At 36.2% G+C, this 23,077-nt stretch overlaps 1 protein-coding gene across 1 annotated transcript in view; it reads right to left on the reverse strand.

Annotated features, from left to right (window-relative positions):
- Positions 1-23,077, reverse strand: part of TTC6 (tetratricopeptide repeat domain 6) — a 183,089-nt gene that overhangs the window by 12,901 nt on the left and 147,111 nt on the right. The window contains exons 23-27 of the mRNA XM_055309051.1: positions 21,783-21,923; positions 20,435-20,548; positions 16,535-16,654; positions 10,928-11,001; positions 219-429 (exon numbers count right to left, since the gene is read on the reverse strand). Of these exons, the coding sequence (XP_055165026.1) occupies positions 219-429; positions 10,928-11,001; positions 16,535-16,654; positions 20,435-20,548; positions 21,783-21,923 (660 nt within the window). The remainder of the gene's footprint in view (positions 1-218; positions 430-10,927; positions 11,002-16,534; positions 16,655-20,434; positions 20,549-21,782; positions 21,924-23,077) is intronic.

Consider the following 23,077-nt stretch of genomic DNA (forward strand, 5'->3'; position numbering starts at 1 on the left):
CTAGCACACCAGGTCCCTGGGCGTGGTTGCCAGGCAGGTTCCCTGTAACTAATAAACTCTTGCTTCCCACTGCTGCTCTGATAATGACAGTAAGGGAAAGGTAAAATGTTTAACCAAAGAAATAATATGTATCCCAATCACTAGTAAAGAACCAAATACACTCTTTCCCTTGTCCAAAAGGTGCTTTTGTAGACTAAAATGTTGTTATATGATGTTACCTGCAAATTATAGCCTAGGCTAATTCTGGCTTTTATATATGTTGGATTAATGTGCAATGCTTTCAGAAAGTCCTTCTGTGCTTGTTTGGCGGCTTTATCATGACCATATTCCATGTAAGAATTTCCCCGTCCAACATAAGCATCCAGAAAACATGGATTAATTTTAATAGCCCAGGTGAAGAAATCAACAGCTTCTTCAAATTCTTTATTTCTGAAAATAAATGAAAATATTGATTCTTCCTGGTGAATTTTCTAAGTGCTTTTCTATATATAATTTATCCATGAAGATTTGCGCTCTTATTTTTAAAAAAAACTTTCATTTTTATTATCCATCATAGGAAATAAATTCATATAACCTAAGAAAGTCTGACAGGGTTTTTGAAGACTTTTATGAAAGGAAAGAGGGAGGTAAGAACCATTTTTATAACAGAATTTGTTGGGATGATATTTTAGAGTTCTTTTTTTCAGAACTAAACGTCTGAATGGCACTCCTGAATTTGTTTTTAACAGCTATCAGTGGCCAATACAGAAAAACATATACTATTATTGATGAAATGCACCATTTAAAACAGATTAAATTAAATGTACTTATGTATTTAGTATTTCCTTATACAATAAAAGGAAGCAAAATTTTATCACACAGGAGGCCTTACTTCAAATCTTTTATAAAGGCAAATGCTTTTTGTGGACACCAGGAAAGAACAAGAAAAAAGTAAAATTCATTTCATTTATTAGCTTGTGAATATATGTGACTAAATGATAACTCTATCTCTCATCCTTAATTTTTTTTTTAATTTTTTAAAGGTTTTTTATTTATTTATTTACGATAGTCACAGAGAGAGAGAGAGAGGCAGAGATACAGGCAGACGGAGAAGCAGGCTCCATGCACCGGGAGCCCGATGTGGGATTCGATCCCGGGTCTCCAGAATCGCGCCCTGGGCCAAAGGCAGGCGCCAAACCGCTGCGCCACCCAGGGATCCCTCTCTCATCCTTAATTATTCTTTTGGTGGGGTGAGCGCTAGAGAATGGGTCAGATATTAGTTTATGGGCTGAGAGAGTCACTTTCTGCTTTATATGCATATCTAATAGTTATATTCAGTCTCATCTGATGTGGAGAATAGGGATTTTTTAAAAAGCTGAAACAAGGGAGTTACTAACATCAAGTAACTGCTTACTTACTAGGTGTTGTGCTAAATGCTTTACCTATGCTATTTCACTCAATCCCTCCAATAATTCGTAAGCTAGTTATAATTTTCTACGTTTTATAGGTTAAAAGAAAATGGCTCAGAAAAGTATGCACATAATAAATAACACAGTAAAAGGCATAGTGAGATTCAGCAGTATACATATCTAGGATTCAGATGGGTAAACCATAACCCCAAACTTCATGCTTTTCCACACAGTCATCTCTACCTCACATTCTTCACCTTTAACATACCTGCAGTTGGCACACAAGATCTGATATCCCAATGGTGTAGTCAGAAGAAAGGCCTGAAGATCAGACCTAAACCTGAATGTGCAAATTAATACTAATTTTTCAAAATTGTTATGAGAAACAAATGAGCACCTGTGAAAACCACTTAGCAAGGAAATCTTCAATAAAGGTTATCATCTTTGGGCACCTTGGTGACTTAGTGGTTGAGCATCTGCCTTTGGCTCAGGTCATGATCCCAGGGTCCTAGGATTGAGTCACACATCAGGCTCACTGCAGGGAACCTGCTTCTCCCTCTGCCTATGTCTCTGCCTCTCTCTCTGTCTCTCTCATGAATGAATGGATAAATCTTTAAAAAAAAAAAGTTATCATCTTCCTCTCATCCTCTTCATGACTTCTTGAAAAGGTTTCAAAATTTAACAAGACACGTTACTACTGTGCTAACTTTTCCTTTATAAAATACATGGAACAAAGGGAAACTGTTCTAGAGACTGTTCTCTCCTAGATATTATTCAGGAATATCTCTTGAAGTAGTGTTTCCCAAACTTTGGCCTCTTTTGTGACAGTTGCCCTATGTTCTACCCATGCCACCATTTACTGAATATTTTTCTTTACATCAAATCACTGTTTTACTTAATTTATTTTAAAAAACAACTTAATTTCAATCCCATAAACAGAAAATTAATATTTCATACCAGGAATAGAAAGCAACCATAAAAATAAATAACTATTGGAGCTGGACCCTACAGTAGTTCTTCAGAAAACTGAACCTGTGGGCTGGACCATCTATTACAAAATCTCAGAAAGATGTGAGAGATTAGCTTTCAGCTGAGACTTTCTCCTTGATGTATTCAGAAGGTTTGAGACAGAAATCAGCTTGAAATTGAAAAGCAATTCAGTTTCTCACAATGTGATTCAGTATTTTTTCTTAAAGATTTTATTTATTTATTCATGAGAGACACAGAGAGAGGCAGAGACACAGGCAGAGGGAGAAGCAGGCTCCATGCAGGGAGCCCGAAGTGAGACTCGATGGGGGTCTCCAGGATCAGGCCCTGGGCTGAAGGCGGCGCTAAACCGCTGAGCCACCCGGGGCTGCCCAATTCAGTATTTTTAATGCCTGTCTAAGCCGTGAAGAATGATTGAGGTATCTACAATATTTATCCATGAGGTATCCATGTTTTGGCAAACACCGCCCACAAGTGGGGCATCAAGTATTCTGTCATAAGATCGCACAATTTTAATCTACTTTTTGTGATCATTTAAATGATTATTCTTTGGAGGCGCCTGGATGGCTCAGTGGGTTAAAGCCTCTGACTCTTGATTTGGGCTCAGGTCATGATCTCAGGCCGTGGGTTCTCGCACTGGTTGGAGCTACATGAATCAGCAGTGAAAGTTTGGCTTCTGATAGCTCAGACGGGTGAAGAGTGAACATTCACATATATGAGTCAATTGCATCAACTAAGTTCTTTGTGGATTGTTACTGAGAAAACACAAGTTTACTTCCCTCGGTTTACAGTGAAACAGTGCTTCTCTCCTAATAACTGGCACTACTGGGGAGGTGAAAGGTCACCAAATACAGGGTACCAGTGCCTGAGATTGTGTTCTGTTTACAGAGATCATTCTAAACATAGATAACACATTCTTTTGTTTTCTTTGGTGCCTCTCAATCCCCTTCACCAATTTTGCCCATTCTTCACCCCTGTCCTTGCTGGCAACTAATTTGTTCTCTGTATTTATGAGCCTGGTTCTCTTTTTGTTTGCTCATCTGTTTTGCTTCTTAATTTCCACATTTAAGTCGTACAGTATTTATCTTTCTCAGTCTGATCTATTCCACATGGCATAATACCCTCTAGATCCATTTACATTATTGCAAATGGCAAGATCTCATTCTTTTCTATGGCTGAGTAATTCCATTGCATGCATGTGTATGTAAGTGCATGTGCATATGTCCGTGTGTATACCACACCTTCTTTATCGACTGGTGTTGCTTCCATATCTTGGCTATTATAAATAATGGTGCAATAAACACAGGGCTGCATAGATCTTTTCAAATTAGTGTTTTTGTTTTCTTTGAGTAAAGTAATGTAATTACTGTGTCATATGGTATTTCTATTTTTTAAGGAAATTCCTTAATGTTTTCCACACTGGTTGTACCAATTTACATTTTCAAGAATGCACCACAAAGGTTCCCTTTTCTCCACATCCTCACCAACACTTGTTATTTCTTGTCTTTTTGGTACTAGCCATTCTGAGAAGTGTGAGGTGATATCTCCTTGTGGTTTTGATTTGCATTTCCCTGATGATCAGTGATGTTGAGCATCTTCTCATGTACCTATTGCCATCTGTATGTTTTCTTTGGAAAAATGTTTATACAGGTTCTCTGCCCATTTCAATCCAATTATTTGGGGGGAGGTTGGTGTTGAGTTATATAAAGAATTTATATATTTCAGATATTAGCCCCTTATCAGAGACATCATTTGCAAGTATCTTCTCCCATTCAATAGGCTGTCTTTTCTTTTTGTTGACGGTTTCCTTTGCTATGCAAGGCTTTTTATTTTGGTGTAGTCCCAATAGTTTGTCTTCGCTTTTGTTTCTCTTGTCTGAGGAGACATATCCAAAAAAATGTTGCTAAGGCTGGTGTTCAGGAGATTACTGCCTAGGTTTTCTTTGGGACTTTCACAGTTTCAGGTCTCACATATGGTTTATAAAATACAATCTAGCCTTTTGTATAACCTAACCAATTCTAAAAGAAAAAAAATGAGGCAATAAAGTGAAGCTATTTTTCTATACCTATCTAGTTATCAGCACCAAAGTTTTTTTTTTTCTTAAGTTTTAGTTAGTTAACATACCGTACAATACTGGTTTCTGGGATAGAATTCAGTGGTTCATCACTTACATACAACAACCAGTGCTCATCACAACCCATCACAAAGGGTATCCTCTATAATACCCATCATCCATCTAGCCCGTCCCCTACACACTTCCCTCCATCAACCCTTCTCTTCAATTAAGAGTCTCTTATAGTTTGCTTCTCTCTCTCCTTTTCTCCCCCCTTCCCATATGTTCATCTGTTTTCTTTTTGAAATTCCACATATGCCTATTTCTTAACTGGATTATTTGGTTTTGGGGTGTTGAGTTCAATAAATTCTCTATAGATTTTGGATACAAACCCCTTATCAGCTGTGTCGTTTGTAAATATGTCCTCCTATTCCATAGGCTAACTTTTAGTTTTGTTGATTTTCTTTGCTGTGCAGAAGATTTATCATGATGAAATCCCAATAGTTCATTTTTGCTTTTGTTTTCCTTTCCTTTGGAGATGCCTCTAGCAAGAAGTTTCTATGGCCAAGATCAAAGAGATTTCTGCCTGTGTTCTCCTCTAGGATTTGGATGGATTCTTGTTTCATATTTAGGTCTTTCATTCATTTTGAATTTATGCTGCTTTGTAGTGTAAGAAAGTGGTCCAGGTTTCATTCTTCTGCATGTGGCTGTCCAGGTTTCCCAATACCATTTGTTGAAGAAACTGTCTTTTTTCCATTCAATATTCTTTCCTGTTCTGTCTAAGATTAGTTGACCATATAGTTGTGGGACCATTTCTGGTATCTCAATTCTGTTCCATTGATCTGGGTCTGTGTTTGTACCAGTGCCATACAATCTTGATGATTATGGCTTTGTAATACAGTTTGAAGTCTGGAATTATGATAACGCTGTTTTGTTTTTTGTTTTCGGAATTTCTTTGGCTATTTGGGTTCTTTTGTGGTTCCATACAAATTTTAGGATTGTTTATTCTAGCTCTGTGAAAAATTCTGGGGGTATTTTGATGGGGATTGTACTGAATATGTAGATTGCTTGGGTAGTATAGACATTTTAACAATATTTGTTCTTCCAATCCATGAGCATGGAATACTTTTCCATTTCTGCGTGTCCTTTTCACTTTCTTACATAGGTGTTCTATACTTTTCAGAGTACAGATCTTTTACCTGTTTCATTAGGTTTATTCCTAGGTATCTTACTGTTTTTGGTACAATTGCACATGGGATCAATTCCTTGATTTCTTTTTCTGCTGCTTCATTATTGATGTATAGAAATGCAACAAATTTCTGCACGTTGACTTTATATCCTGCAAGGTTGTTGAATTTATGTATTAGTTCTAGCAATTTTTTTTTGAGTCTTTCAGGTTTTCTACATAGAGTATCATGTCATCTGCAAATAGTGAAAGTTTGATTTCTTCCTTGCTGATTTGAATGCCTTTTATTTCTTTTTGTCATCTGAGTGCTGAAGCTAAGATTTCCAGTACAACATTAAATAGTAATGGTGAAAGTGAACAACCTTGTCTTGTTCCTATGTCTTGATCATAAGGGAAAGGCTCTGTTTTTCCCCTTTGAGGATGATATTAGCTGTGGGCCTTTCATATATGACCTTTATAATGTTGAGGCATATTCCCTCTGTCCCTACTTTGTTGAGGGTTTTTATCAAGAAAGGATGCTATATTTTATCAAATGCTTTTTTCTGCATCTATTGACAGGATCATATGGCTCTTATCCTTTCTTTTATTAATGTAGTGTATCACATTGACTGATTTGCAAATATTGAACCACCCCTGCAGCCCAGGAATAAATCCCAGTTGGTTGTGGTAACAATTCTTTTAATATACTGTTGAATTCCATTAGCTAGTAATTTTATGGAGAATTTCAGCATCCATGTTCATCAGGGATATTGGCCTGTAATTCTCCTTTTTAGTGGGATTTTTGTCTGGTTTTGGAATTAAGGTAATGCTGGCTTCATAGAATGAGTTTGGAAGTTTTACTTACATTTCTATTTTTTGGAACGTTTTGAGAAGTATAGGTGTTATTAACTCTTCTTTAAATGTCTGGTAGAATTCCCCTGGGAAGCCATCAGCCCTGGACTCTTGTTCTTTGGGAGATTCTTGATGACTGATTCAATTTCTTTGCTGGTTATGGGTTTGTTCCAGTTTTCTATTTCTTCCTGATCCAGTTTTAGTACTTTGTAAGTTTCTAGGAATTTGTCCATTTTTTCCAGGTTGCCCTATTTTTGACATATAATTTTTCATAGTATTCTCTTATCATTGTTTGTATTTTTGTGATGTTTCTTTCCCTTTTCATTCTTGATTTTATCTATTTGGTTCCTTTCTCTTTTTGTTTTGGTAAGTCTGGCTAGAAATTTATCGATTTTATTTCATTAACCTGTTCCATTATTTTGTTGTTGTTTCTATATCATTTATTTCTACTCTAATCTTTATTATTTCCTTTCTTCTGCTTACTTTAGGCTTTATTTGCTGTTCTTTTTTAGCTCCTTTAGGGGCAAGGCTAGGTTGTGTACTTGAGACTTTTCTTGCTTCTTGAATTAGGGCTATACTGCACAGTATACTTCCCTCTTAGGACTATCTCTGCTGCATTCCAAAGGTTTTAGACTATTGTGTTTTCATTTTCATTTGCTTCCATGTATTTTTTTTGTTTCTTTCTTAATTTTCTATTTAACACATTCATTCTTTAATAAGATGTTCTTTAACCTCCATGTATTTGATGTCTTTCCAAATTTTTTCTTGTGGTTGACTTCAAGTTTCATAGCACTGTGTTCTGAAAATATGCAAGGTATGATCTCATCTTTTTGTATTTGTTGAGGGATGATTTGTGATCCAGTATATAATTTATTCTGGAGAATGTTCTATGTGTATTCTGCTGCTTTAGGATGAAATATTCTGAATATATCTGTTAGGTCTGTCTGGTCCAGTGGGTCATTCAAAGCCTTTGTTTCCTTATTGACTTTCTGTTTAGATGGTCTGTCCATTGCTGTAAGTGGGATGTTAAAGTTCCCTAGTAATGTATTATTATCCATGAGTTTCTTTATGTTTATTATTAATTGATTTATATATTTGGGTGCTCCCAAGTTGGGGGCATAAATATTTATATCTACAGAAAGTAGAACTCACAGCCAGAGATTTAATCAATACAGATATAAGTAATATGTCTGAACTAGAATTTAAAACAATTAGGGCAGCCCGGGTGGCTCAGCGGTTTAGCGTCACCTTCAGCCCAGGGTGTGATCCTGGAGACCCAGGATCAAGTCCCGCATCAGGCTTCCTGCATGGAGCCTGCTTCTCCCTCTGCCTGTGTCTCTGCCTCTCTCTCTGTGTTTCTCATGAATACATAAATAATAAAAAAATAAAAAATAAAACAAGTAGCTGACTTGCTTCAGTGGAAATGCTTAGGGTCTCCCTACTCTGCCATCTTAACTCCTCTACCATCACTAAAGTTCAATGAGCACTGAGTCCATTCAGACTAAGTAAATACTTATTAAACCTTAAAGCTAGAAAGGGACCTTGAAAGATATCTAGCAAGCTCTTCAAAGCTGACAATGACTAAAAAACAAGTCCAGAGAAGGTGACGTTGTAAAAATCAGAGATTCCCAGCCCCCTGTACAAAGAAAGAAAGGAAGAACTACAGAAGTAGCAATCTCCTTTTTTTAAAGGTGTGAATATCACACAATATCCTAGATTGAAGCTCTTGTTAAATAATCACATGGCAGTTAAACAACAGAAGAATGTGGTAGAGTATCTATGTTATATCAGGATACATATTCATCAAGACATAAATTATTAAGCATCAATTACAAATATAAAAGCATATTAAATGAGTTTTTCTAAAATAAAAGGTGTTTTTATAAATCTAAAATACTGTGATCACTGAGGAAGGTGAGTGATTTTTATCCCAGTGTCTAACTATGGACCATGTGCTGAGTGTGCAGGCAAGGCCACAGACACAAAGGCCTACTGCATCTTCCAAATTAATCACATACATGACCAGATGTGCCCTACTGAGTTGTACAAATAAATTGTAAATACCTCCCAAAACTAAAGAATGTGGCTTGTAGAGTCAAAGATTCAAAACTATCTTATGCAAATATAAAGATAGTAAAATAGATGTTCTGGAGTAAAAAGTGGATAGGACAGGTAACTCTGAGTAAATCAGGTTCTCCCTCTGTGGAATTTTTTTTTTTTTTAATCTGAAGGTGGCTTTCTCAAAGAGATCTAAAAATTAACTCTACCATAACACTCTTAGTGACCAAATTGGACAACAAGTAGGATATTCAGTCTAAGGAATGTTGTCTCCTAGCAACCACAAGAGTGAGAGCCAGAGATATACAAAAGCATACTTCAAACGTCTGCAACCCCATGAGTTCAAAGATCAAAGTCCTAAAATTTAAAGATTTATTCCTTTTTTTTTTAATTTTCCAAATGGGAAAATTTTCACTTGCCCCACTATAAGACATCAATAATGAATCTCAGTACCTAGAAATCATGCTGCTGTGGTATAAGTATGTTATAGCTTATCTTGAAAAGCAAAGATACTTTTCCTGAAATAAATATAACCAATCACTAAACATTCCTTATTGCTAAATTCAGTAAAACTCAAAACACATGGAATTGGAGTGTGAGTTATCAGGGCTTTATTGTCTATTTAAATTCTACTTTTATTAAAGGACAATAGAGATTCCAGTCGGCTGATGAAAGTTGAGTTATTTGGAATTGCAAAGCAGTATCAGCTTAAGGAGCCTCCACCATATATACCCAGTGATTACATTTCATAAAAGAGATCTGGAAGTGACACAGAAAGAATTTTACCTTCTCTAATAGTTGCTAAGCATAGGAATGAGGTTGAGAGAATTTTGCATTCTTTTTTTTTATTATTATTATTTTAAGAGAATACAATGACCTCAGACTTTTTGGTCTGCACTCAACCAACAAAATAAACACATTAGTCATCATTATTCCATCTCTTTTTAAGATTAACAATTGTCTAAAGAGATGAATTGTATAAAGGTTCCTGGATTAACATAGACAACTGTGTGACAATGTCTATATAAAATTAGTTATCTGAGACCCATTTAGGCTTTTTAACTCAATGACATTCACAAATACATTATTTTTTTTAAGATTTTATTTATTTATTCATGAAAGACACAGAGAAAGAGAGGCAGAGACACAGGCAGAGAGAGAAGCAGACTGCATGCAGGGAGCCCAATGTGGGACTCAGTCCCAGGACCCCAGGATCACTCCCTGGGCCAAATGGAGGCGCTAAATGCTAAGCCACCCGGGTGTTGCTGTACCAATTATTATATAACTATGTTCATAAAATAAAAGGGCTGACTCTCATAGGAAAATATGGCTGTACTATCTATGTCCTAAAAGAGAAAAAAAGAATATTGGTTTCCTAAATAATTCAAACTGTGTTCTATTCTCTAAATTGGGTATTTATATAGCCTAATCTACATAATTTATGAATATCTCAGTTTCCTCTCCAATTAATTGCTATTGTTTCATGAAAAATAATCTTGTAAACTACTACTTAATCATAGTTTATCCTACACTAAAATCATGAGCTGAATCTCTATGCTTTTAAAAGCAAAATGACCAGAAATTAATTTTTACATGCCAAATGTATATGTAGAAACATAAACACTATAGTTAACAAAATCTACCACTCTAATATTATCTGAGTAAATTTTAAATTGATCACTATCTGTTTTGAGCCTATGTAACTGTTCTTACCTCCCCTTCTATAACTTACTTCTTTTTAAGCTGAATGTGGAGCCCAACACAGCTCTAGAACTCACAACCCTGAGATCAAGACCTGAGTTGAGACCAAGAAGCAGATGCTTAACTGATTGAGCCACAGGTGCCCCAATACTTATTTTTATAATAACACCAGAAACAGGAAAAAAATTTTTGAGTAATATGTTTTTTATATATTTCATTGTATTTTATGGATATTTACTGGTATTCCTGTAATTAGTTATAGATTTAGAGCTACATTTTCTAAATGCAAAATTTTCTTGAAAATATATTATTTCTTGAAATCATCCTCCCTTCCAGGAAACCAGTTTTTTAAAGCTAGTTCCATGTTATGAACAAAGTTAGTTGACTTAATTTTATTCTTAGCTATTTCAGGGTATGCATGATTTTATTCTGTATATTACCAAGGTTCTTTCCAGTAAATGGGCTTGTATTAGATGGGTATCCCAATGCATGATGCACGTATTTTCTTGAAGATTTGGTTAAATCATTAATTAGAAGGTAGAGGAGTGTTAATGACATATTCAGATGTGCTCCCCATTTCTTTACAGGGAGTCTTTGTATCTATCCCCATTTTTGTACTCTCTTAGTTCCACAACAGTTTCTTCTGTCTCTTCTATCCTCCTGTTACTATAAATAAGATGGTTCTACCTGCTTTCACATCAACACAAATTGCATACTCCATACCTGTGATGGCACATGGCAGTGGCTTGACAGAGGTTCACATTAGTCTTGCTTATCAGTGCAGCTTGTTTAAAATCCTGAAACAGTTTTATAAGTTGTTGTTAATTTTGCAACATTATCTTTAGTGCTTTCTTAAACTTCTTTCTAACTTTGATTCTACCATGAATATACTTAGCACAACCATTAGAATGTATATCTTACTAAAACTTTATTTTTCCTTTTAGTATCATAGCCAGTGAAAATGGATGGAGCAGAGGACACCCATAACTGAAAACTCACTCGGAATCTTATGCTACTGGTCTCCACTTTCCTTGTGGTTTTGCCCTGCTGTGTGTAATGAGATATTTCATTGCTTTCTTTTTATTGTTTTTTTCTCCAGTGCATCCCACCAGAGACTTCCCCATCTAGATAGAAATGGAAATTCACTTGGAGAGAAGCTTTGGTGTTACATGTCTATAGGACAGACAAGCACCCAGGCCCAGGGAAAGGGTATAACTGGGCCTTCTGTGTGAATTAGCTTGAAGCTGCTCCTACCTTTGGAATCCACACTTCTGGGAAGTAGTATATCATTTTGTTCAGGGATCCTAAAAGCTCCTGAGAGGGAGTAATATAAACTTCAATTTCAAGAGTTTGAGTTAGAAAAGTCAGCCAGGATAGACAGCCCAGGGAAAGAGGTTGTGAAGAGAATTACAAGTGCTAAGTCTGCAAAAGATCCTGACTTTGTGGCCCTAACGCTATCCTCTATTAGGCACCTCTTTTAGGCACTGGAGAGGAGCTAATCTTAATAGATGGTCTCTCTTTCCTTCTCCCTTCCTCTTTCCTTCTCTTTTCCCTCTTTCTTCCACAAACCTGTCCAGGCTGTGCCACAGGAAGGAAGCTGCCTATCTTGTGGGGGAGGAATTAGTTTTCTGCAAATGCTCGGGTGGAAGAGGGCCAGCAGGGTCAGATGAGCACTCTGGGATCATATTGGGGAAGGAAGGCATTTGTCATATAGACCAATCTGTGAATGTAGACTCCTCACTTAGATTCCTGAAGTATATTTTGATACTAAATGGAAATATTTGGGAGAAAATAAGAAAGTGATTGTCTACTGAAATATAATCAGATATGCTGCCAGCTAATTCCCCTAAAAGGACTGTTTTACTAAAATAGAAGTAAATTTACAAGTGTGAGATTTGTTTCAAATGTTCTTATTAATTTGAGAAGTTGTGGGGAGTGACCACAAACTTAAAAGTTTGAGAACACCAAGTTTCATTCTGTAATCAGATACAATTAACAAATGTCAACTTGACTTTATATATATATAACTATTATTATGCCATATGGTAATGAGGTATTAATTATCAACAATAGACATAAATGATGACTTTTAGCATTACTTAGAATAAAGCCAGCAGCATTTTATGTTTTTTCTTGTCTGATTCATCTTCTCTAATATGGAAATCATAAATAACAAACCACACAGAGTCACTCTTAAACAAAGCAAAATCCCAACTCCCATTCCCTTCATTGATGAGTTAATAAAGACCTTCACCCACACTGTCTCCTTTTCTGTGTCAGAGGGTAGGCCCTTGACCTCATTCCTTCCTGTCTCCTCTGAAAACTTGCTCCATCATAGTCCTGCTGTTTTCTATATCTTTCCTTGGCTCACTGCCCTGCCCTAACATGCCTCAGTCCTCCCTCCCTGAAAACTACACATGGCCTTGTCATTCTAGTTCTTGTCACTACTGATCTCCTTGAAAGCATGGTCAACACTCACAGCTGCCATGTCCCCACATCCCCTGAACTCATTATTCCTGTTTTGGAATAATAAAAAGGCCAATTTTATGGCCTTATTAAAGTAACCATATATACAATGCATAGAGCCTAATAAAACTAGAAAACTTACAGAGGTTATAATGACCCCCTCCCTCCATCACCTCCTTATTCAACTCCACTCCCCAAAGGCAATTGTTTTTACAATTTGCTGGGTTTGGTTCCACTATTTGCCTTTAAATTTCTAAACAATATGAATATCATATCATGTTTAATTCCAACATAGGATATTATTTAGCTATCTTAGACCATCACTCCATGCACCTCTCCTTCGATCACTATCCCATTTTTTTAAAGATTTTATTTATTTATTTATTTATTTATTTATTTATTTATTTATTTATTTATGAGAGACACACAGAAAGAGGCAGAGACATAGGCAGAGGGAGAAGCAGGCTCCCTGATGTGGGACTTGATCCCAGGACCCCAGGACCATAACCTGAGCCAAAGGTAGATGCTCAACCACTGAGCCACCCAGATGCCCAGCCACCATCCCATTTACCTATGGCAATGCATTTGTCTGTTTTAGTCTCTATTTCACTTTTTTCAAGGGTAGGATCCTTAGCTACCGATATATTTTTTAAGTTTGAGGTATTAAAATTTTGAGTGGTAGTTTTGGGTGCCCTGAACATCTCTTCTCCACTATCTTTAACTTTGTGGAACTATAACTTTCTTATTCCTTTACTGTTTTCCTGGTAGGTTTTCAAGGGGACAAAGAGATAAACATTCTCAATCCAACCAGCTTAATCATTAACTTTCTAAACAATGCCAGTCTAAATGCCGCATTCTACTTCCTGTTCAGTGTGTTCCTATGAGGGTCATACAACTTTCAATTAGTAGGTTTTCAACATCTGTCCTACTTAACCACACTATTTATCAGTCACTCCCACTAAAATTTTTTCCGTGGGCAGACTTTAAGACTCTGCTTTCTCTTGTTTTGTTTTGTTTTTATCTAGTCCTCGTATTATTAAGTCTTATATTCTTTCACTGGTTCTTCCTCAACCTGCATCTTTTTTAACTTAATGTTTCAAATTAATTTACTTTATATAGAGAAAAAATCCTTTTTTAAAAATTTTAACTAGTGTTTGCTGGGCATGCTTTTTTTCTAGCCTTTTACTTTTAACCTATCTATATCATTATATTTAAAGTATATTTAAAGTATTCCTATACCCAGTACTTAGAAACTTATTTAAAGTATATTTAAAGTATTCCTATAGCCAGAATATAGCTAGGACTTTTTAAAATAATGTATTTATTTGAGAGAGAGAGAGAGAGAGAGAGAGAGAGAGGGAAGGACAGAGGGAAAGGGAGAGAGAATCTTAAGACTTCATGCTGAGTGTGGAGCCTGATGTGGGGCTTGATTTCACAACCCTGAGAACATGACCTGAGCTGAAACTAAGTTGGACATTTAACTGACTGTGCCACTCAGGCACACCTATAGTTAGGGCTTTTTAAAAACTCCAGTGTGATATTCTCATTATTTTAATTGATATAGTTTGACCATTTCTATTTAATGTAACTATTGATATGATTAGATTTAGGTCTACCATTTCATTATTCGTTTTCTGCTGGTTTCTTCTGTTTTCTATTTCTTTGTTTTCCCTGTCCAGACTTATTTAGGGTTATTTTAATTTTTAAACAAAAGATTCCATTTTAATTAATCTATGGTCTTTTTGACTAAGAAGGCCACATTTGGGCAGAAATTTAAAATGAAAGGAGGTATGAACCACACACAGATCAGTGGGAAGAGTGTTCTATGCTTAGGGACTAGCTTGTATGAGGATTCTTTTTTTTTTTTTTAAGATTTTATTTATTCATGATAGTCACACACACAGAGAGAAAGAGAGAGAGAGAGAGAGAGAGAGAGAGGCAGAGACACAGGCAGAGGGAGAAGCAGGCTCCATGCAGGGAGCCCGACGTGGGATTCGATCCGGGGTTTCCAGGATCGCACCCTGGGTCAAAGGCAGCCGCAAAACCGCTGCGCCACCCAGGGATCCCTTGTACGAGGATTCTAAGGCAGGAAGGGAGCCTGGCATTTCCAAGGAATAGCAAAAGGCCAGAGTAGAGTGATGTAAGTGAAGAAAAGAAGAGCAGTTCACAATGAGGTCAGATGAGTGGACAAAAGTCAGATCATATAGGGTCTTGGCTGGCCAGTCAAGAATTCAGATTTTATTCTAAATGTTATGTGAAGCTAATAGAAGGTTTTGAGCAAAGGAATAACTTGATCTTTTTCATGTTTTTAAGGGGTCTCTCTAGCTGCTGTGCAAAGAACAGAATGTAGAAGAACAAAAAAGTAAAGAGGACAGTTAAGAAGCTACTACAATAGTCCAGGGGAAAGATGGTTGAGGCTTGAATTAGGAGGACAGCAGTAGCAAAAATGAGAAGGGATAAATTCAAAATATGCTTTGATGGTAGAGCTGACTGGACTTGCTCATGAGTTAGAAGTGGGATAAAGAAAGAGAAGGGTCAATAAGGATTCCCACTAGACCATGAGCTCCTCAAGGACTGGGACTCTTGTCTTAATGAAATCCATGACTTAAACATCAATGCCAGTTACTTGTCTGGGTCAGAAAGAACATAGGATTTGGGATCAAGAAAAATCTGAGTTCAAATCTCACCCCAGTCCTTCCTAGCTGAAAGATTTTATTAAGTACTAAATAAATATTTACTTGTTAGATAACACAGGCCCTGTATTTAATTCTCAAACAGCTAAAATATTTTGCTCCCAACCCCCATTTTCCTATATTGCTCCACCCCAACACTGTTGCCCAGAGTTCCATAGCTTACTTTCCTGCTCCAAAGAAGTTCCTTAGCTTCTCTTACCTAAGGGAATTCTGAATGGTCTATTTCAAAACCAAAACCTAACGAAGTTCAACTCTTGAAATTACATTTCATCGTAGTATAAATTGCCTAGAATAAGGTTTCTCAGGCACTTTCTTAATAATAACTATTTCTGTGGGGGCAGAATTTCAAAAGATGACTCCGGGGCATAGAAAAATAATACAAGGCATCTCTAAAGGTGAAAAAATTAGGGAACACTCCACTACATGATATTCTGTTGTCACTCCTCAGAAACACAAAAACAGAACTACTATTATTTAATAGCAAACTTCAAATTGCTATTTAATTTTTGCCCAATATCTTTTCATCTTAATTCCAAATTAATTTAAAATAGACAATACAAATAAGATAAAAATGAAGATGGTGAATTTTGTTCAATTATAACACAATTACTAAAATACATTTTAAACCACCTGTTTCTCTTTTGACACACTGTAGATGCTCTTTTATTGCAATTCTGAGTGCCTGTTTCCACTAATCTAAAAGTCTATTCCCAGTAGCCTATTTTAGGCAGCTATTTTCTGCCCTATGTAAAACAAACAGATTTATTTTGATATAGTTTCAATGGGGAACAAGAAAAGTTGTAAGTGAAGAAGACTTAGCACCGAGCAGCAAAATAAATCATACATAAATCATTCTATTTGCCAAATAATTGAGTTTTGTGTGTAGCCAAGATACTCCCTAGGAGAAAGTGAGTATATTGATTATTTCATCAAATCAGAAACACTTTTTTACATATTAGCTATTTACCTGCAATCAAAACAAAGTAAAAATACACATTTTTTGGCAAATATTATATTATTCACTCAAAGTACTTCAATACAATTCTTGCTAAAGTTGTTATTGCTCATTAATACTGCCATTTGATACCAAGAAAAAATTGTTCACTAGTTTTCAGAAGAGAACATGCAAAATCAAGTGGGTTCATTTTTACAAGTAAATAGGAAAGTTTACCTCTAATGCAAAACTATACTGCTCTAGCTCTACATAGATGAGTCCACGATTAATGAAAGTATTTAACGTCACAGTTTCTCCAGCATCAAGAAGAAGCACGATTCCATAATCTGTTAACGCCTAAAAAAAAAAATAAAATAATCACTTACAACCTAGATTTAACTCTTTAGAGCCTTACCACATTGGTTATGAACAAACATGTTTATGCCTAAACTATGACCTATAATCAATTCTTTCATGAAGCTTACATTTATGGCCAAAAAGAATCATTCAGATTTAAAGGATGCCTTTAATTAAATAAGACACTGTTATGTTTCAATAAGTGGTCCACACTGTGCTCGCCTTTCACATGTTATCTGTGAATCATCCTAAGCATTTTTATTGTATATGGTTTGGATGGCAGGGAAATGCAACACCCTTCCCCCACTCAGTAGTTTCACGAAATGAGTGTTGACAGTAAAGTAGAGCACTTGTTACCTTTTAAAATTTCTTTTTAGTGTTTTATTGTTTTCCCCACTGAAACCTAAGGTTTATGGAGGGAGGCAAAGCTTATCTATTTTGTTCACCAAATTGTAAAGCCAATAGCTAGCTCAGTGCCTGGACATAATAAGCTTTAGATAAATTTTTGTTGAATGAATAAATCATGAATCGATGAAAATGGATTTAATACACTAACTAATAAGCACTCATTTGAAAATTACTTGAAAATATTTTGATAAGCATACTCATGTTTTATAAGACATTATTCTAAACTAAGAATTATCAACTCATAGGACATTTCTCCATTACTTTATTTTTTTTTTAATTCACTGTCTAAATAAGTGGTTACTGGTCATCTACTCTACACCAGGTAATAGGAATATCCTAGTTTTGGGTTAGAGCTGATCCTCTTATTTTTCCTACTGAACATTTTGTCCAAAAAGGCCATATGGATTTCTCTGGTGTCTAAATAGGGTTTCTCTCGATCGAATGGAGGCCTCCAAATACAGGGCAATGATGGGGTAGAAGCTGGTGGCTCAGGCAGTGATAGAATCCACCTGAGGCAGAACAAAGGAGATAGAAAGTGACCTCTACAGTTTCATCAGAAAAGTGCTAAGTCTTACATGCCTGTAGTACGTTCTAAATGAAAATGCAAATAAGAAGTATTTTACTATGTGCTCATTGGTCCTTCTGTAGTGTTTCATTACTAGGCCCTCAAATGTCTAAAAGAACTGTGCAATTTCAGATCCTATATGTGCATTATGACATAATTATAAGCAAACTTCTGCTGGGCTGTACAAATAATTCATAATACTTATAAAACAAAACAAAACTAGAATGTTAGCAATTTTCCTGTTACAGAATCACCAGAATGTAAAACCTCTATAATGCCTTAGAGGTCAACTAAGCAGCTAACTATATTAACACAAGAGGAAACAAAAGGTGGGAAATGAGATGTCATGAAGGTCAATAAGCAGGATTTAGATCATGCCTCTGCTATTATATTATTACTAGCTCTTCAATCTTGGGAAAATTACTTAACGCTAAGCCTCAGTTTCCTCATCTACAAAATTGGATATTAACAACTTACTATAGTGTTGTAAAAGTCCACTTAAAAATATTTTGATTGTATTTGGTAAAGCACTTAGCTCAGTGTTTGTCATCCAATAAGTCCTAAGTAAGTGGTAACTGTTATTTATATTAAAATGAGGTGATAGGAAGCAGAATTCACCTTTTCTTAATTTTTTATGAAAGCATATCTTGGAAGAACACCTAAGTGCATTTTCTGCGGAAAGGTACTTGGGTATTCTCACTCTAGTGATGGCAGGAATGCTGAGAAACAGGTGGAGGGAAACAAAAAGGGAGGACGTGACACTGTTAAATGACATCCGGTCCACATGCTGGAGGTCAGATGGTTTTACAAAGCCACCTAAAGACTATTAACCAGAAGCAAACAAACCTGTGAACACCAATATAGGCATCTACTCTGTGTGACTTGGGTGTATTTCTAACTTCTCCCTGCTTCCATTTCCTCCTCTGTGAAACACCTCAGTTGGATAAAATGTGTTGGGTACCTGGCAGCTCTAAAATAACCAAGATATTATTATTATAGTTAGATCTCTAGGTAGTTTTTCATTTTCCCTAATTATAGAACATTGATTCTGTTACATATCAGAGATAACAAAAATGGGAGTTCTCTGCCTCACTCAGTTCATTGTTTGTGGCTTCAGAGTTACCCAGAAAAGGCAGGAATGGGGGTGGGAGGGAGACAGCAGAGACACCTGCTGTGCAGGTTACTTGATAAATGATCCTTTAATTAGCCCTTAGAATCTTAACAACTCCTTGGTTAAAAATTAGTTATTCATTTGTCAACATTTCTGTAGGAAACCTGATAGACTTGCTACCAGGAATTCTATAATCTCTTACATAGAAACAATAGTTCTTTTTTTTTTAAAGATTTTATTTATTTATTCATCAGAGACACACAGAGAGAGAAGCAGAGACACAGGCAGAGGGAGAAGCAGCCTCCATGCAGGGAGCCCGACATGGGACTCGATCCCAGGACTCCAGGATCACGTCCTGAGCTGAAGGTGGCGCTAAACAGTTGAGCCACCTGGGCTGCCCAAAACAATGGTTCTCAAGTTCTTCCCTGCCATAGCAAGTGAATTTCTAAATCTCCAAATGTTTTAAACAGATTTCACTGTCCAAATTTCAAGGAGATTGGAAGAGTGTATCCATACAGAACAGTCTTTTAGGAGAAAGCTTCATTGACTATGGATGTAGAAAGAATTAAGGAAGACAAGCAGGCAACAGAGAGAGAAGAGGATTGCACAGAACTTGAAAAGATCAAGACCACCTGGCTAGTGAGGAATTTTGATTGGAAAAGGGCCAAAACTACAAGGGTAGGGAAGAGAAGGATAAGATTCAAAAATATAAAAGAGGGTTTGCACAGGTAGAAGATGGATCAGGACAAATAGAGAAAAAAGTTTTCCTGCAGCCATCAGCTGGGGCTCTTTAAAAAAAAAAAAAGATTTTACTTATTTATTCATGAGAGACACAGAGAGAGAGGCAGAGACTCAGGCAAAGGGAGAAGCAGGCTCCACGCAGGAAGCCCGATGTGGGACTGGATCCCGGGACCCCAGGATCACACCTGAGCCAAAGGCAGACACTTAACCCTTGAGTCACCCAGGAGTGCCACAGATGGGACTTCTTCTTCTTCTTCTTCTTTTTTTTAAGACTTTATTTATTTATTCATGAGAGACACAGAATAAGAGAGAGAAGCAGAGACCCAGGCAGAGGGAGAAGCAGGCTCCATGCAGGGAGCCCGACGTGGGACTCGATACCGGGACTCCAGGATCCGGCCTTGGGCTGAAGGCGGCGTTAAACCACTGCACCACCTGGGCTGCTCAACACCACTGGGGCTTCTTAAGTACACAGGCAACACTGATCACTGGCTCCTGACCTGGAAACCATCATGTAAAACTCTCTGCTGTGTCTGTAGCCTGAGCACTGTACAGAAAAATACCTTGACAAACTCTACTAGTAATGTTGAGATTTTGAAGCAATAATATTGCTTGTGATCTCTGCTTAAAAATTCTCCAGTGTATCAGTAGAAACACTTGCTCAAATGAAAATTATGTAATATATTTTAATTTATAAATGCCTTTAAATGCTTATAAAAGCATTGTAAAATTAATTTTTCATTTAACATTGCAAAGATTGTATAAAAATATTTGATGAGGACTAACAAACATTAAATATTCTTTGAAATGGTTCTTTGGTTTCTCAAGTTTGTGTGGGTGTGTGTTTCCACAGGAATTATTTTTCAAAATTATAACAGAAATAAGAAAATGCTTTATACGTGCTTTAAATATGTTTACAATCACTGTAATATGTAGTTTACTAAAATGGTCATCTTACCAGTCGAAGTTCATTTATCTTAGTGTAACATAATGCTCTGTTATAAAATGCTACATAACTGTTTTTGTCCATATTGATAGCTGTAGTTAAATCTGTAATCGCTAACTTGTAAGTCTACAAAGAAAAAAAGTAAATAGATAAGAATGGTTAATCACAATGGACTGAAATTTAATTGTAAAATAAAGTCTTCATTCTATCAGAATTTTTGGAACACTCATCTACCCATTCTGTGCATCATCTGTGAAATTAACACAATTAAGCTAATCTCTCACAGAATTAATTAAGATCTCTTGGTAGAATTATTATAATAATGTTTCTCCTACCTGCAAATAAAATTCAATATATAACTTAATTTAGATGACTATCTTATTGCCAATTTTGCAATAAAGCTAAAAAAAGATTATACTTCTTAGTAAAAGAGAAATAGGCCACATTCATCCAGCAAACGTTCATGAAAGCTTGCTTACTTTTTTCACTCATACTGTTGTGTAACATAATGGTCATGTTTTCTACCCATGTTCTCTTTCATTTCCTCTTTGATGCATCTCTGATACCTTAGATTATTCATTTCTATAGATAGCAATTTTCATGCAATTAACGTAATACAAGGTCTTACCTTTGCTTTAAGGTATTATTTGCAAAATATTTCACATGAAATAGTTACAAAGAAAGGTCAGAAAAGAAAAGTATAGAGAAACAAAGTATTCCATGAAGTATCAGTACTGCTCACACCATTCCAGTAATTTTCATTTAGGAATCAATTATAAACTCAAGTAATGATTTCGTTCTTAGTGTGTGTAACTGTATTATTTAAGATAGTAAAAGAGTAAAACATTTAAAACAACCCAAATACCCAATAATAAAAATATACTATGGTAGATATTATTCAGTCATTGAAAGTGGTATCTTCAAAGATTGTGAGAAGTAAGACACAACAAAATCTCAACTTTGGAAAATACTTCATATTTTCAGGGAAAAAAGACTAAATGTAAATAAACCAAAATACTCTCAGGAATTGTTATTTTATGGTGGGGATAATAGGTAATTTTAATCTTCTCCTTTATTCTCCTATGTATTTTCCAAATTCTTTGCAATGAATATACACTACTTTTTTAATAAGATAAATAACAAGTGCTGTTTAAAAAATAAATATCACTATTTTGTGAAAAATTATGAATTGAAATCCCTTTGATGTGCTGTGAAAGTATAAAGTGTTCTACCCAATTCTGTCCTTTATACCATAGTGATTCTCCTCTTACAGAGAAAAAAAAGGAAGCAAGTCATAACCTGGCATCTGAGCATCTGTCCACTATAAAATCTCAGTTAACAAGGTAGGAAACCACCCTACCTTGTTGTAGTATTTCAGAACTCCTCTGTAGATATAAGCACGCACACTCTGAGGATAAATTTTGATGGCTTCATTACAATTCAAGATTGCTTTGGAGTATCTGCCTTTCAAACCATAGAAGGCTACTCGGCTTAAGTATGCCTTTTCAGAGAAAGAGCGGAGGAAAGCAGGAATTGATATATTTTTTTAAGATTTTATTTATTTAATCATGAGAGACACAGAGTGAGAGAGGCAGAGACACAGGCAGAGGGAGAAGCAGGCTCCATGCAGGGAGCCCGATGTGACTCCACCTGGGTCTCCAGGATCACACTCCAGGCTGAAGGTGCGCTAAACCACTGAGCCACCCGGGCTGCTCCTGATATTTTAATAAAAGCACCAATTCTCCCAAAATATATAGTAGTTTGAACAAATCTATACCATCCAAAGATGGTATAAAATACAGTCTTTTTTCCCTACTCTTTTATTAGAAAATATTTCAAACAGGTGCCTGGGTGGCTCATTCTGTTGAGCATCTGACACTAGGTTTCAGCTCAGGTCATGATCTCAGGGTCATGGCACCAAGCCCCAAGGAGTTTCCGTGATCAGTAGGGAGTCTGCTTGAGATTCTCTCTCTCTCTCTCCCTCTCTCTCTCTCTTTCTCTCTGCCCCTCCTCCCACTCATGACATACTCTCTCTCAAATAAATAAATCTTTTAAAAAATATTTTGAACATATAGAATAATTGAAAAAATAGTACAATGAATTCCCATATGACCTATTTGGATTCAATAATAATTATTTTGCAATATTTGTTGTATCTATTTTTTTCTCCACGATTGCCTCGTCCTGGTTTGCTGTAGATTCTCTCCTCGGTCCATCATGTTGCTGCCAACTCCAGAGGCCACCAAAAAGGGGCAGAGCGAATGCAAGTGGCCCGCTGGCCCCTGGGACCTGCCTGGAGCCCTGCAGGGCCTGAGAGGCATGGGGAGGGCTGTGGCTGGAAGGGGTGTGGGCTGGGAGCATGTGCTCCATCCCCACTGTACATTGTCGTCATTTCATTGTACAGAAAAATATTTCTATATTTGCAATGTTTGCTTATTTGAAAATAAGTTGTAGACATCATAAAACTTCACCCCCAGGTTTTCCATTATGCAAACATTCTCCTGCATAAGCACACTACCCTTATACATCTGAGAAACTTAATAGTATTTCTCTAAAATCATCTAATATTTAGTATACTCAAATTTCATAGGCTTTTAAAATCAGGAGCTAATCAAGCTTCACCTATTGAATTTTGTGTTATCTCTACAGTCTCTT

Source organism: Nyctereutes procyonoides, unplaced genomic scaffold (genome assembly GCF_905146905.1).
Source record: "Nyctereutes procyonoides isolate TBG_1078 unplaced genomic scaffold, NYPRO_anot_genome, whole genome shotgun sequence".
Taxonomy (NCBI): Eukaryota; Metazoa; Chordata; class Mammalia; order Carnivora; family Canidae; genus Nyctereutes; species Nyctereutes procyonoides.